The sequence below is a fragment of the Stegostoma tigrinum genome, chromosome 5 (assembly GCF_030684315.1).
Source record: "Stegostoma tigrinum isolate sSteTig4 chromosome 5, sSteTig4.hap1, whole genome shotgun sequence".
In the NCBI taxonomy this organism is placed as follows: Eukaryota; Metazoa; Chordata; class Chondrichthyes; order Orectolobiformes; family Stegostomatidae; genus Stegostoma; species Stegostoma tigrinum.
Window position 1 is genome coordinate 41,294,328 of NC_081358.1, and position 15,842 is coordinate 41,310,169.

The 15,842-nt window shown below is 44.9% G+C and overlaps 1 protein-coding gene across 2 annotated transcripts in view; it reads left to right on the top strand.

The window, feature by feature from the left end:
• galr1a (galanin receptor 1a) overlaps positions 1-15,599 on the top strand; it is a 48,593-nt gene extending 32,994 nt beyond the window's left edge. Inside the window, exons 5-6 of one of the 2 annotated variants that reach the window (XM_059645957.1) lie at positions 4,987-5,045; positions 12,932-15,599. In XM_059645957.1, the coding sequence (XP_059501940.1) occupies positions 4,987-5,005 (19 nt within the window). In that variant the 3' untranslated portion in view covers positions 5,006-5,045; positions 12,932-15,599. Of the gene's footprint in view, positions 1-4,986; positions 6,617-12,931 lie in introns of those variants that run through there. The other variant, XM_048528627.2, reaches the window with a different exon arrangement.
• Positions 15,600-15,842: the final 243 nt, after the last annotated feature.

The window sequence follows — 15,842 nt, forward strand, 5'->3', positions numbered from 1 at the left end:
ACTGGAGCAGTTCATCGATTTTGCTAACAACTTCCAGCCCGCCCTCAAATTCACTTTGGTCTATCTCAGATGCTTCCCTCCTCTTTCTTGACCTCTCCGTTTCTATTTCTGGTGACAGTTTAAAGACCAACATTTACTATAAGCCCACAGGCTCGCATAGCTACCTAGACTACACCTCCTCCCACCCTGTATCCTGCAAAAACTCCATTCTGTTTTCCCAATTCCTCTGTCTACATCACATCTGCTGTGACTAGGAGATGCTCCACTCCCAAACATCCCAGATGCCTGCCTTATTCAAACAATGCTCTTTTCGCCCCTCTGTCATCCAGACAGCCCTTCACCATGCCTCCTCCAGCCCCCACTCCGCAGCTCTTAACTACCACCCCTCTAAATGTAGTAAAGTTTGTGTCCCCCTTGTCTTCGCTTTCCATGCCACCAGCCTCCACTTCCAAAGTATCATCCTCAAACACTTCTGCCAACTGCAATTAGACTCCACTGCCCATCCATCTTCCACTCCCCACCCTCTCTACCTTCTGCAAGGATCATTCCCTTCACCACATCTTAGTTTGTTCCACACTCCCCACCAACTACTCCAACCTGCCCAGTACACTCCCCTATAACCGTAAAAGATGCAACACCTGCCCACACACCAGCTCCGTCACCTCCATTCAGGGCCCTAAACAGCCCGTCCAAGTGAGACAGAGCTTCACTTGCATCTCCTCCAAGCTAGACTATTACATCCAGTGATCCTGATGTGGTCTTCTCTCTGTCGGTGAGACCAAACGTAGACTAGGTGATCCTTTGAGCATCCCCACCTGGCCTGTAATGGCCAATCTAACCTCCTGGTTACCGCCCATTTCAACTCCCCACCCCACTCCCTCTCTGACATGTCTACCCTTAGCCTTGTCCAGTGTCGCAGTGACTCAGAATGTAAGTTTGAAGAACAACACTTTATCTTTAGCCTGGGCATTCTACAGCCTAGACTACACCTCCTCCCACCCTGTATCCTGCAAAAACTCCATTCTGTTTTCCCAATTCCTCTGTCTACATCACATCTGCTGTGACTAGGAGATGCTCCACTTCCAAACATCCCAGGGATTCAACATTGAGTTCTCCAGTTTCAAATAACCCCAGCCACCCATCCCCTGGCTTCCTTTCCAGCTTCACCTCCCTCCTTCCACTCCACATTCTGACCCTCTGTTCCAGACACCAACCGGATTCATCCCTTCCATTGGCCAACCAGGTCATACCTACCACCAGGGTCCACCTATCACCGCCATTCTGCCATTCCACCCCACCCCCCATCCCTCACTTTATCTGTAGCTCCCCCTAACCCACGTCCCATCCTGAAGAAGGGTAATACCCGAAACGTTGACTGCTCCTTTCCTCCAGATGCTGCCTGGCCAGCTGCGTTTTTCCAGCCTCCTGTTTGTCTACCTTGAATTCCAGCAGCTGCAGTTTTTTTGTCTCTTTATGGAGACAGCATCTTCTGTAGCCTCCTTTGTGGTGGTCATTCCCATCAGCGGAAGAAACTTACAGCATTTAAAATTAAGATGATCCAATAGGAAATTCACCTGGGTTATCGGTGAGTATGAGGTGTAACCAAGAAGCTTTGACCCGACACACTTACAGTGGTTCATTGTGCAAGACGATAATCTTGACTCAAGTCTTTGTGAACAAATTTAATTTTCTGCTTCATTCCCACACTGATCTTTCTGTCAAGGCCTCCTATACTCAATGTGAAATCAAAAAAATAACATGACATCTTTAGGTATGAGAGTTTACAGTTTTCTGAACTCAGAATTGAGTTCAACAATTTCAGTTTACGACAAATGCTGTAGTTATTTTTCTGGAAGGTAGTTGTCAGTGATGATCCTTTTTTCTATTTACACCTCCTCAAGACACATACTTTGTTTATTTACTTATCCCATAGCCAATCCCTTTTGTATTGTACCATCACCTCCTTTATCATTTAATCAGACTTACATTATCAACATCCTGAGGCTACCACCAGAAAATGTACTGGACTAACCATAGAAATGCCATGGCTACAACAGCAAGTATTCCCAATTCCTCTGCCTCCACTGCATCTGCGCCCAAGATGAGGATTCCGCTCCCAAACATCCCAGATGTCATCTTATTTCAAGGGTCGCAACTTCCCCAATTTGGTGGTTGAAAATGCTCTCAACCGCATCTCTTGCCTTTCCCGCACCTCTGCCCTCACATCCCCTACCCCCAACAAAAACAAAGCCAGAATCCCCCTTGTCCTCACATATCACCCCACTAACCTCTGTATTCAACGTATCATTCTCCACAACTTCCATCACCTACGATCAGACTCCACAACCAAAGATATATTCCCCTTCCCACCCCTTTTTGCCGTGCATAGGGATCGCGCTCTCCACAACTCGCTCATCTGCCTAACACGCCCCACTAGCCCCACCATCCCCAGCACCTTTCCCTGCAACCGCAAGAATTGCTACACCTGCCCCTAAACCTCCCCCCTCACCTCCATTCAAGGCACCAAACAAACTTTCCAACTCAGATAAATATTCACCTGCACATCCGCTAATGTGGTCAATTGCATTCACTACTCCCGATGTTGTCTCCTCCACGTTGGTGAAACCGGACGGAGGCTTGGAGACCATTTTGTAAAGCAACTGCGCTTGGTTTACCACAAACAACAACACCTTCCGGTCACGAGCCACTTCAACTTCCCCTTTCACTCCCTGGGTGACATTTCCATCCTGGGCCTCCTCCAGTGTCACAACAACACCACCCGGAAACTGAAGGAGCAGCACCACATATTCCGCTCTGGGAGCCTACAGCCAAATGGTCTAAACATGAACTTTACTAGCTTCAAGATCTCCCCACTCCCAGCCTCGTCCCATGACCAACTCTCCCTGTCATCCCCACCTCCTTAACCTGGCACAACCTGTCCATCTTCTCTCCCTTCCTACTTGCTCCTCCTACCTCATTGACCAATCCCCACCACTCCCTACCTGCACTCACCTCTATTTATTTTTGAGCTCACTTACCCCACCCCCATTTCTGAAGAAGGATCCCAACAGAATACTCCCCACTTGCCTGGATGAGTGCAGCTTCAGTAATACTCAAGAAGCTTGAAGTTTGATACCATCCAGGACAAAACAGCCTGCTTGATCGGCACCACATTCAGAACCATCTATTTGCTCCACCACTGATACACATTAGCAACAGTATGTACCATTTACAAGATGCATAAAAGCTCCATAGACAGAACGTTCCAAACCTACAACCACTTCCATCCAGAAGGACAAGGACAACAGACAAAGACCACCACCTGCAAGTCCCCTTCCAAATCATTCACCATCCTGACTTGGTATTGTTGTTCCTTCCATGTTGCTGGGTCAAAATCCTGGCACTCCCTCCCTAACAGCACAGTCCACCAAATGGACTGCAGAGGATCAAGAAGACAGCTCACTGCCACCTTCTCAAAGGCAACTAGGGATGGGCAGTGAATGCTGGCCCAGCCAACAATGCCCACATCATGTGAGTGAATTTTTAAAAAATCTCTTTATCGCTTATATTGGTCCTCCATTTACATTAGTTACCCTATTCCCTAACTTCCCTGAATTTATACAAACCTGAAGCCTGTTACATCCCTAAATATCTCCAGGTCATTGACCTAAATGTTTAACGCTGTTTCTCGTGCAGATGCTGTCTCCACCTTCTAAGAATTTCCATTTTCTATTTCAGAGTCCCAGAAGCCACTGAATTTTCCTTTGCTATTTTTAAAATAGTGAAAATAGTGAGACACATTGTTTTATGTTGAGAGACAGTTGCATATTGCAAGAAAACCTCTACAATGTATTTACTCAATCTATTATAACCACTATCAGGGGAACCCTTTGACTGATAATAAACAGGCAAGGATGTCAGGAGCCACTTGGAGCACTGTACCCGCACTTGCCTGGTGTCAGATGAGCCCAGTAATATTCCCTTCTCATGGTTCACCCCTGAATTCACCATGCGAGTGAGCTTTCAATGCAGCTAGATGGCTAACAGCTCTGTAGGCTCAGCCACCTCACCAACAAGCTGGCTGCTGCTGAGGCCAGTCGGTGATCAGTATCCAGCAACTTTTAAATTCAGATTCATATACATGTAGACCTAATGTCACTCTGTCTCTCACTACAGGATACTGATCAAATTGCAGCTTTAAATTTTCCACAATGCTCAAGTCTTCTATAAATTTTTCTGACAGCTACTGTAACAGTGAAGACTGACAGTGGTAGCTTTGCTTTACCTATTGAATCAACGAGTTTCCATGGTAACCTAATAGCTATACAACTGCGATATTCATGTGTCAGGTACTCTAATGGGCTCTCAATTGTATTATATGCTGTTACATTCAGAAAGTCGATTCATAATTAACATCTTCATTGATTTTATTTGTTTCTAAGTGATGTGTAATTTCTTAAATCAATTTTTGTTCAATCTTTCACGTAGGAGTAAGAATTCTGTAAGACACACATCTTCTTTTGGCTTCTCCCACTTTACTTAGGGTTACTAAAATGCTGCTTGTTCACCTTGCTCCAATTCTGCCTGTCAGTCACCCATTCCTCTTCCAATCCTACTGCATTTATGTCTCTCAGCACCACATCTGTCCATCCAATTTCAGGCCTTCCTCTACTCCTTCTTTGCAGTTTCACCCCCATCACTTCATCACAAGTCCTCTTTCTCTTGGCTGCAGGTGACCATACCCCATATCATTTCAATCTCTTCCCAGCTTCTTTTTTTGATTCCACACCAAACACCACCCCCCCCCCCCGACCCCCCACAGTCGTCATGGACTAAAAACTGAAAGAACTGTGGATCCTGCAAATGAGGAACAAAAACAAAAGTTGCTGGAAGCTCAGCAAGTCTGGCAGCATCTGCAAACCTTTCCTCAGAGTTGGGGAAGGGTCACTGGACCCGAAACATTAACTCTGATTTTTTTCTTCACAGATGCTGCCAGACCTGCTGAACTTCCAGCAACTTCTGTGCTTGTCTTCACAGACTACTTGGTGAGCTGGGATTTGGTTTTGTCCTCTCTATATGTCCTGCTCCACATCCATTTTTCATTAGCCTCTGGTCATTGTTCCTGCCTGCTTGATGTGGCTCAAGTTTTTACACACTACTGAAGGCTGATCTTATAACTACCTTGCCCATCCTTTTCAGTTTCAGCAGTACACTTCTATTAGACAACGCTCCACTGCACCACTTCCAATTGTTCCAACTCTTTCAATCAGTTTGTAAAGCAATATTATAAGTGCATTCATAAAGGGGAACGATGTGCAGTTTCATGAGAATGGGCTGATTGGGATAATAGATAGAATGGCCTCTTTCCTTGTTACATCTTCCTATGAAATGCTTCCTTTGTTTAAGTACTCCAGAGCACAGATCTTTCAAATCATAACATAAATTTATATTTATGTTGCACCTCTAATGGAATCAACCATCTGAAAATGCTTCACAGAGGCATTATAAAACAAAATATAAGCCATATAAGGAGACATTAGGTCAGATGACTAAAGGTTTGATCAAAGAACAAGAGAACAAGGTTTTAAAGAAGTATAAGAAAAGAGGAAAGTGAGAATTGAGGGGAAGAGAGGTATTTGGAGAGAATTCCCTAGCTTGGGATCTAGACAACTAAAAGAATGCCCACCACTGGTTTGACTTAGAATGAAAAAACAAGCAAGCATTAGAGGAGCAGAGGCATCTCCAGTGGTTGAAATGTTAAAAGAGATTATAAATATAGGGAAGCAGAAGATTTGAAAACAAAGATAACAATTTTTAAAATCAGAGTGCTGCTTGACCTTCAGCTAGCTTAGCTCAATGAGCACTGGTGTGACAGGGAAATGGAACTTGCTGTGAGATAAGACATAGGCAAGTAGAGCTTTGGATCACCTCAAGTTTACACAAGGTAGAAAAGGCTTAGAAACCAGTTGTACATTGGAATAGTCAAGCCTGGAGGTTATAAAGATGTTGTAGCTCCCAAAATTTTGAAGTAACCACTCTTTTAAACTCAAGAGCTGGCACTTCATTATATACGTTTTACAGATCTCATCATGCGCTGTGGATTGATACATTGATAATCAACACCTGATTGTAGTGTAGTAAATGATGCAGGACCCTTGACACTTATGTATGCATACACATGAACATATAGTTCCAAGATCAAATTGCAATAATTTAACAACATAACAGAAGGCATGAAAGTAGGTTTCAGCAGCAGATGAGTTGAAATAGGGCCAAAGTCAAGCAATTTAATAAAAGTGGAAATAGGTGATCTTAAGATGACATTAAAATGAAGTTGTAAGCTCATCTCAGCATCACAGTTGCAAACAAATTTGCTTAATCTTATACAATTGCCAGAGAGAGGGATGGAGTCTATAGTTATAGAATGGAGTTCAGAGTTGTCCGGATTTGACTAACGGTCAGGTGGATTTCATTGAATATGAGTTCCCTGATTGGCCCAGGTTGACAGCCCCAATCAGGGAGTCCTGGCTGACAGATATAAACAGGAGTTTCAGAGATTCCACTCTGGCTTTGAGCTAGCTGGTCAGAGTCCATGTGAGCGTGCACATGTAAAGAAAGGGTGTATGAACACAGCAGGCCAAGCAGCATCTCAGGAGCACAAAAGCTGACGTTTCGGGCCTAGACCCTTCATCAGAGAGGGGGATGGGGGGAGGGAACTGGAATAAATAGGGAGAGAGGGGGAGGCGGACCGAAGATGGAGAGTAAAGAAGATAGGTGGAGAGAGTGTAGGTGGGGAGGTAGGGAGGGGATAGGTCAGTCCAGGGAAGACGGACAGGTCAAGGAGGTGGGATGAGGTTAGTAGGTAGTGGGGGGTGCGGCTAGGGGTGGGAGGAAGGGATGGGTGAGAGGAAGAACCGGTTAGGGAGGCAGAGACAGGTTGGACTGGTTTTGGGATGCAGTGGGTGGGGGGGAAGAGCTGGGCTGGTTGTGTGGTGCAGTGGGGGGAGGGGACGAACTGGGCTGGTTGAGGGATGCAGTAGGGGAAGGGGAGATTTTGAAACTGGTGAAGTCCACATTGATACCATATGGCTGCAGGGTTCCCAGGCGGAATATGAGTTGCTGTTCCTGCAACCTTCGGGTGGCATCATTGTGGCAGTGCAGGAGGCCCATGATGGACATGTCATCAAGAGAATGGGAGGGGGAGTGGAAATGGTTTGCGACTGGGAGGTGCAGTTGTTTTTTGCAAACTGAGCGGAGGTGTTCTGCAAAGCGGTCCCCAAGCCTCCGCTTGGTTTCCCCAATGTAGAGGAAGCCGCACCGGGTACAGTGGATGCAGTATACCACATTGGCAGATGTGCAGGTGAACCTTCGCTTGATGTGGAATGTCATCTTGGGGCCTGGGATGGGGGTGAGGGAGGAGGTGTGGGGACAAGTGTAGCATTTCCTGCGGTTGCAGGGGAAGGTGCCGGGTGTGGTGGGGTTGGAGGGCAGTGTGGAGCGAACAAGGGAGTCACGGAGAGAGTGGTCTCTCCGGAAAGCAGACAGGGGAGGGTATGGAAAAATGTCTTGGGTGGTGGGGTCGGATTGTAAATGGCGGAAGTGTCGGAGGATAATGCGTTGTATCCGGAGGTTGGTAGGGTGGTGTGTGAGAACGAGGGGGATCCTCTTGGGGCGGTTGTGGCGGGGGCGGGGTGTGAGGGATGTGTCGCGGGAAATGCGGGAGACGCGGTCAAGGGCGTTCTCGATCACCGTGGGGGGAAAGTTGCGGTCCTTAAAGAACTTGGACATCTGGGATGTGCGGGAGTGGAATGTCTTGTCGTGGGAGCAGAGGATCCCCCTCGTTCTCACACACCACCCTACCAACCTCCGGATACAACGCATTATCCTCCGACACTTCCGCCATTTACAATCCGACCCCAGCACCCAAGACATTTTTCCATACCCTCCCCTGTCTGCTTTCTGGAGAGACCACTCTCTCCGTGACTCCCTTGTTCGCTCCACACTGCCCTCCAACCCCACCACACCCAGCACCTTCCCTTGCAACCGCAGGAAATGCTACACTTGTCCCCACACCTCCTCCCTCACCCCTATCCCAGGCCCCAAGATGACATTCCACATCAAGCAGAGGTTCACCTGCACATCTGCCAATGTGGTATACTGCATCCACTGTACCCGGTGCGGCTTCCTCTACATTGGGGAAACCAAGCGGAGGCTTGGGGACCGCTTTGCAGAACACCTCCGCTCAGTTTGCAAAAAACAACTGCACCTCCCAGTCGCAAACCATTTCCACTCCCCCTCCCATTCTCTTGATGACATGTCCATCATGGGCCTCCTGCACTGCCACAATGATGCCACCCGAAGGTTGCAGGAACAGCAACTCATATTCCGCCTGGGAACCCTGCAGCCATATGGTATCAATGTGGACTTCACCAGTTTCAAAATCTCCCCTTCCCCTACTGCATCCCTCAACCAGCCCAGTTCGTCCCCTCCCCCCACTGCACCACACAACCAGCCCAGCTCTTCCCCCCCACCCACTGCATCCCAAAACCAGTCCAACCTGTCTCTGCCTCCCTAACCGGTTCTTCCTCTCACCCATCCCTTCCTCCCACCCCTAGCCGCACCCCCCACTACCTACTAACCTCATCCCACCTCCTTGACCTGTCCGTCTTCCCTGGACTGACCTATCCCCTCCCTACCTCCCCACCTACACTCTCTCCACCTATCTTCTTTACTCTCCATCTTCGGTCCGCCTCCCCCTCTCTCCCTATTTATTCCAGTTCCCTCCCCCCATCCCCCTCTCTGATGAAGGGTCTAGGCCCGAAACGTCAGCTTTTGTGCTCCTGAGATGCTGCTTGGCCTGCTGTGTTCATCCAGCCTCACATTTTATTATCTTGGAATCTCCAGCATCTGCAGTTCCCATTATCTCTAAAGAAAGGGTGACTTGGTTACATGGAGTTATTTCAGGAGTGAGGGCTGAAACCAATAGGTTCAGCCCTCCTATTACTTAATCGGAGGAAATCTACTCATCCAGTCCAGTTGTTGGACAAGCAAAATGATATTTGGAGGACTCAAAATGGTGAGGTAGACCTGGGTGCTGCCAGTGTGCATGTTAAATTGTACCTTCCTCTGTTCAAGGTGGGAAGATGGCATAATTAGACAGGCTGGTATCATCTCAGTATGCTGCTATCTTCCTGCCCCCATCCAAGTTTTAGGTGAAAAGGCCCAAGTCTGATCTTCGCAGCCCTCCACTTAAGGACCTATTCCTATCTGGGCTATTACTACCCAGGCTCTGAATTGAAATGAAATCCTGGACCCCCATCTCCTGGTTAAACTAGTGCAAACAGGCTGTCATCTGAGGTTTTCTTAATCTGCCCTGATTTGTGCATTATTAAGGGACTAGACATCGGGCAGAGAGGTGACCAATGTGAGGGAGCGAATCCCCCTAATCCCTTCTCCTGACAAACATCAAACACTGTAAATCACCCACCCTGCAAAGAGCAGTTCTGCCCTCACAATTTTGGTTGTTCTTCTGGCTGCAGCCAGGGCATTTTTACAGTGGCTCAGTTGAATATGAGAGATAAGGGCATCTGACTGGTCAGCTGCTCTCACAGGGCAAGACAGCTGCCCTTGGGACTTGATTCTGGAGAAACTTCCATCTTCCCTGAGATTGTCTGTTTGGAGGAAGGTACAGCAGGCTTTACATCAGCTCAGGAGTCCTGTCACCTTTACAGCAAGTGAGCAAAATGTCCAACAGATACGGAAGATTCTCACTTCATGTCTTTGAATTATGTTATAAAGGGGTACACATGGATGAGACATAGGAGGGTACCAACAATAGTGTATTGAGGCACACCAGAGAGAACGATGTGGGGCAAGGAAGAGGAACCACTGTGAGTCATTCTCTGGTGAGATAGACACAAATAGATCCACATGACAGCAATCGTCTGGCTGATGACAGTAGAGAGGCAATGGAAAAGGTTAGTATGGCCCACCAAGTCAAAAGCTGCACATAGATATTGAAAGGAATGAAGAGAAGGTTTCCCTTTGTCACAATCACATCAGATTCTGTTTGTGATTTTGAATCATTTGTTTACTGTGAGAGGGGCATAAATCTATGAAGATTCAAACAGGAAACAGTTCCAGGAGAGATGGGAATGGATTTGGGAGTTGACAACATTTTAAAATGAGGCTGGAGGTGGGATAATAGTTTCTGCAGGTGGAAGCAAGAGTTGGTTTTTTGAGGGGAGGGTTGAATTATAGCAGCTTTAGCTATAGCTCTAAAGGAAAGAGGGACAACACCCAAGGAAATCACTTCCAATATTGGCTAACGCAAGGACCAGGAGATTTGGATTGTTAATCAGTGATTCAGTAGAAATAGAAGTGATGTAACAAGAGGTGGGTCAGATGGACAAGATAAGCTCAGAGAGGTCATGAGGGAACATGGGGAGAGACTGGAATGAGATGCAAGTTTAAAACTAGGATTGGGGAATTGCCAGAATAAGAGAAAGCAAAGCTTTATTGGGAACAATGAAATCAAAGATGGAGATAAGGGCATTGTTGAATAAAGCAGCCACAGAAGTAGTGTTGTGGCTAACTGAAGGCCAAAGATCAGATTGTGGGATTTTGAACTTACAGCTATAAGTGAATTGCAGGACAGTTTTCCAGGGATGAGTGCTGAAGGTGAATGTGGATAATATGTGATACAGTCAAGTGATCTCAGACAGCCTTATCTGTGATTGAAGCTATGGGAGGAGCAGCACCTCAAGAGAAAAGTCAAGAGGTGGCCTTGTTGAGATAATGTGGAGGGTGGCATAGAGACAACTGGTAAGATCAGACCTGCTAGAAGAGTCCATTGTTCAGCAGAGGGAGGGATGAGTTGGGCAGTGACAAGGTTAGCTCCTAGCAGATGCCATGGGTGGGAAAGATAACACGAGAACTTGGAGTTACTGAGCAGAATAATTCAACAGTGATTAGCCTTTTGAAAGGTTGCCATTTAGGTTCAGAGGCAAGCTGAAGGCTCATTGAATAGGGAATCAAGCATGGTGCAGCAACAAGAGCAGATGGTCAGGGAGTACTGACAGGTTGGTGTCTGGAATAGAGAAAGCAGAGCACCTGAAAGTGGAAAACTGGAAGTAAACATGACATCAGATGGAAACCTAGACAAGAGGAAGAGAAAATTAGTTAAATGGAAGATGGAAGTTGAATGTAGATTGACGAACTCATGTGCTAAGCAACAGCCAAACTGCAGACACATAGGGACAGCAAAAGCTACATGGGTCTAGCTACGTAAAAATTGGATTTATGCAAACATGATCACAAATAGATAAGAAGAAATAGATGGCAACAAAAGGAAAAAAAAAGACCAGAATAAATGTTGAGGCCCCAGGTAGAATAATGATGACTTAGGGAGATTGAATCAGTATGAGCTGGTGCTCATGTTAAGAGACTGCTGAAGTGCAGAAGCTGTTTTCACATTAGAATATTGATGAATGCATTGCGAGAGGCATTTTCATTGGAATGAAGATCCAAGAGGTGGACAGACACATTTAGACAGCACCATAAAATCCAAAAGCATCAGAGGTTTTCTCCTCTGCATAACATTGTCAAGTACAGACTAAAAATGAAAAACCAGTTAAACCTAGCTCAGCAGGAGTTTGAATCCTCTCATTCGCGGCAGTGATGGAGAAAGGGCAGTGAACACATTCATGATACTTAAATTATCACAAAAGAGCGTGAAGCCAAAGACTTTTGAACCTTTTGGTGTCATCTAGTGTTATCCAATATAGAACCAACACCTTGATTTTGTGAAGCCAAAGACTTTTGAACCTTTTGGTGTCATCTAGTGTTATCCAATATAGAACCACACCTTGATTTTGTGGAAGTTCTGGAGTTATTTGAAGCCAAGCTTACAGTATGATGCAGATCTGGATTTACTAGTTTTTTCCACAGGTCAAAAAGGTTATCAAAATACAGCAGACTAGGACAAGAACAACATTTTATATTTCATTTATTTATTTTTATTCATACATAACCAGGGCAGAATTTATTGCCCTTCCTTAATTGCCCAGGAGAAGCCAGTGGTGAGCTGCCTTCTTGAGCCACTGCAGTTCTGGGATATCGAGGCCATTGGGTCCTTTAGGAGGAAGATTCTACAATGTTGACCCAGCGACACTGAAGGAATGCTGATGTCATTGTAAGTAAGCATGGTGTGGCTGGGAGGAGTTCCCATGCATAGCCTGCCCTTGCCTTTTGTGGTGATAGAGTTTTTGGATTTAGAAAGTGCCGTCCTAGGAACGATGATGAGTCACTGAAATGCATCTTGTAGATGATATACACTGCTGCCATTGTGCGTTGGTGTGAAGAGAGTGAAAGTTGAAGGTTTATGCATTTTCCAACGTAGTCCAGTATAGAAATGTAGTCTGGAAGTCATGGAATTTGAAGCTATATTTGAGAGGAAATCCATGCAAGGTCTTCTCTAGACTTTTGCTAGAACAAAGGACAAAGAAAATTACAGCACAGGAACAGGACCTTCGGCCCTCCAAGCCTGCGCCGATCCAGATCCTCTATCTAAACCTGTTGCCTATTTTCCAGGGATCTGTATCCCTCTGCTCCCTGCTCATTCATGTATCTGTCTAGAAACATCTTAAATGACACTATCGTGCCCACCTCTACCACCACTGCTGGCAACGCGTTCCAGACACCCACCACCCCCTGCATACAGAACTTTCCATGCATATCTCCCTTAAACTTTTCCCCTCTCACTTTGAAACCCTGACCCCTAGTAATAGAGTCCCCCACTCTGGGAAAAGCTTCTTGCTATCTACCCTGTCTGTAACGCACATGATTTTGTAGACCTCAATCAGGCCCCTCCTCAACCTCCATCTTTCTAATGTAACTAATCCTAATCTACTCAACCTCTCTTCATTGCTAGTGCCCTCCATACCAGGCAACATCCTGGCGAACCTCCTCTGCACCCTCTCCAAAGCATCCACATCCTTTGGAAATGTGGCGACCAAAACTGTATGCTGTATTCCAAGTGTGGTGAAAACAAAGTCCTATACAACTGTAACATGACTTACCAACTCTTGGACTCAATACACCATCTGATGCCTTCTTGAGCACTCTATCGACCTGCATTGCCACCTTCAGGATGCAATGGACCTGAACACCCAGATCTCTCTGTGCATCAATTTTCGCCAGGGCTTTTCCATTTACCATATACCATTTACATAGAGAAAGATAGGTTGGGTATGGGCTTTGAGCCATCAGATAGAAGCTGAAACTACTTAAAGTTTGAGTGTACATTATTAGAATGAGCAGAAGTGAGGAATTATAAGGAGAAGAAAATGATTGATGGCAGCAGATTGCAATAGATGGGTGTAGTGAAGCTCTTATGGGTGTTGACTCGATGGGGAACTCTTGAAAAACATTTCTGTCAATCAGAAGAAATCTTTACAAAACAAATTATGCTTCTATGTATATGTCTAGGTAACTGGGACAGCTGCTTATGACAGGAGTTAATGAGCCCTAGCCAATGAAGGAAATGGGTTTACATGAATGGAGATAATCCTCCAGGGCCCAGGCTTCGATACTGTTTTCACTTCATTCTAACATTCTGCAGCTCAACTCACACCGAGGCCCATTCAGTATCAGTCCCTGTGTTCATGTTCTACATTAGCTATACACCTGTCAATGCATAGTGATTAAACTTTGCATCCATTTTTCCATATGCCATATGCCCTTGCTTCACTATCTCTGTGTCTGCAATGGGAGCGAAGAGGTGCAGTATGTGCTGGAGGGTTTCAATGGAGGTATTATTAGCCTGATGGGAACAGATAGCTAGCTACTGTGTCAACTCCAGCACTAAGAGAAATATCAGTCTCCAGAACTCTTCACTCCTCAACCAGCAAAGGACACCAGCCTTGCTTTTGGAAAGTTATGCTACTCTGACCTGCTGTAGTGCAGCTGACTCCTTCTAATCACAGACCAGCTAACTAAGCAATAGAGGCCCTTGCAAGATTGATGCCAGTGGAAGATTGCTGTTAATCTGCTAAGCAGGTTGCTGATATCAGTCTCAACCCACTCCTCAGAGAGGCAGTCAGATGTGGGAATGTGCTAAGAAACCATTGACACATTTTTCATTTGTTCCAGCTATTCTTCCTGAAAATGATCAGCCTGAACAAAACTTGTCAAAAATATCAGTATATAAATGAAAAGGCATCAAAATGCCTTGTAAGTATTTTGTTTTGTGAATATGGCAGCTGGTAACGTTTTGAATTGATGTCAGCTCCATATATTACAGTTTTAATCATGGGAAAGCAACAAAGTCCAAACAAAAACATTCAGAAAAGGAGTTGAGATAACAAGGTGTAGAGCTGAATGAACACAGCAGGCCATCTTAGGAGCTGCTTGGCCTGCTGTGTTCATCCAGCTCTACACCTTGTTATCTTGGATTCTCCAGTGTCTGCAGTTCCTATTATCGCTGATACAAAAAAGGAGTTGAGCCGTTTTTCTTGCTGTCATTAGGTGGCTATAAAACCAAGAGTTTCTGGTCTTGAAGGCTCTAAATGTTGTTTTTACCATTGTAGCTTTACAGTGTCTCAGTCAAGAGATGATGTACATGAGTTAATAATCTCACTATCTTGAACATTGTTTTGACAGAGGTGAATGAATATATCAATATTTAAATAAATGTTATTTACAATGCACAGGGGCTTTATATTGTGTGTGCCTGCAATAGTGAGTATCCTATGTGTCAATCTATCCTGTGCCAAAGTTTCCAATGCTTGAAATGGTAATGTGAACTTTATCATTCTGAGCCATGTGTTTGTCCAATTTTTTTCCAGTGTACCTTTCATGTAGAGAAACAACATTCCCTAAGCATTTGCTTAGACATGATGTTCAACTAATTTATAAGCCAAAATGCACTTTAAACAGAGGACAGTGTTACATATTAAAATGTTTATTTGGTCCAATTTATCTTCAGCATCTTTCACACTATAATAAAATATTGTAGATTTAGTGTTGGTAGTCGATAGAGGTGTTTAAAATTGTGAAGAGTTTCGACAAAAGGATCAGAAGCCAGAGGAAACAATTTTCAAGTAATTGACAAAAGGATCAAAAGGAAGATGACTTTCTTTTTGGATGTAGTGAGTTGCTGTGGTCTGAAATGCATTGCCTGAAATGGCATTGGAAGGAGATGCTATAGTAACTTTCAAAAGGGAATTGGGTACAAAACTGAGGGTGAAAATCTTGCTGGGAGATGCGGGGAGTGGATAAAAGCAAATTACTGTGAATGCTGGAAATGTGCAAAATTCTGGAGAAACTCAGCAGGTCTAGCAGCATCTGTCGAAAAAGCAACAAAAGTTCACATTTTGAGACCAATAGAACATTTCTTCAGAACTAATTGGATAATTTACACAGGTAGAAAATAGTGTTAACCTGGCCAAAGTTGAAGTAGAAGCTGAGTCTAGCAACTGTGGATTACTAGAATTTACATAAACTGTCTCTGAACCTCAGATATTAATATTCTTGCTTATTAATATCTATTGGACCACTTTGCCTACTGTTGACATTAAAAGGCCGCTATTGTATTCACCTAAGCATACTAATAAAAAAATTGCAGTGTATGATTTCATAGTCTGAATTTCTTTCATGATGCTTTCAGCAAATGACTTATATCCATCCTAATGGGAGTCGGGGATGGCTGCCATTTAAATTCTATTGTCATCAAACTAGTTGCCTACATGAACATCTAAACACTTTTGATGAGACTGTGTACAAGAAATTATCAGCGATAATGAAAGCCATGGAATTACATCCAAACTTAAGAATGGTTACTG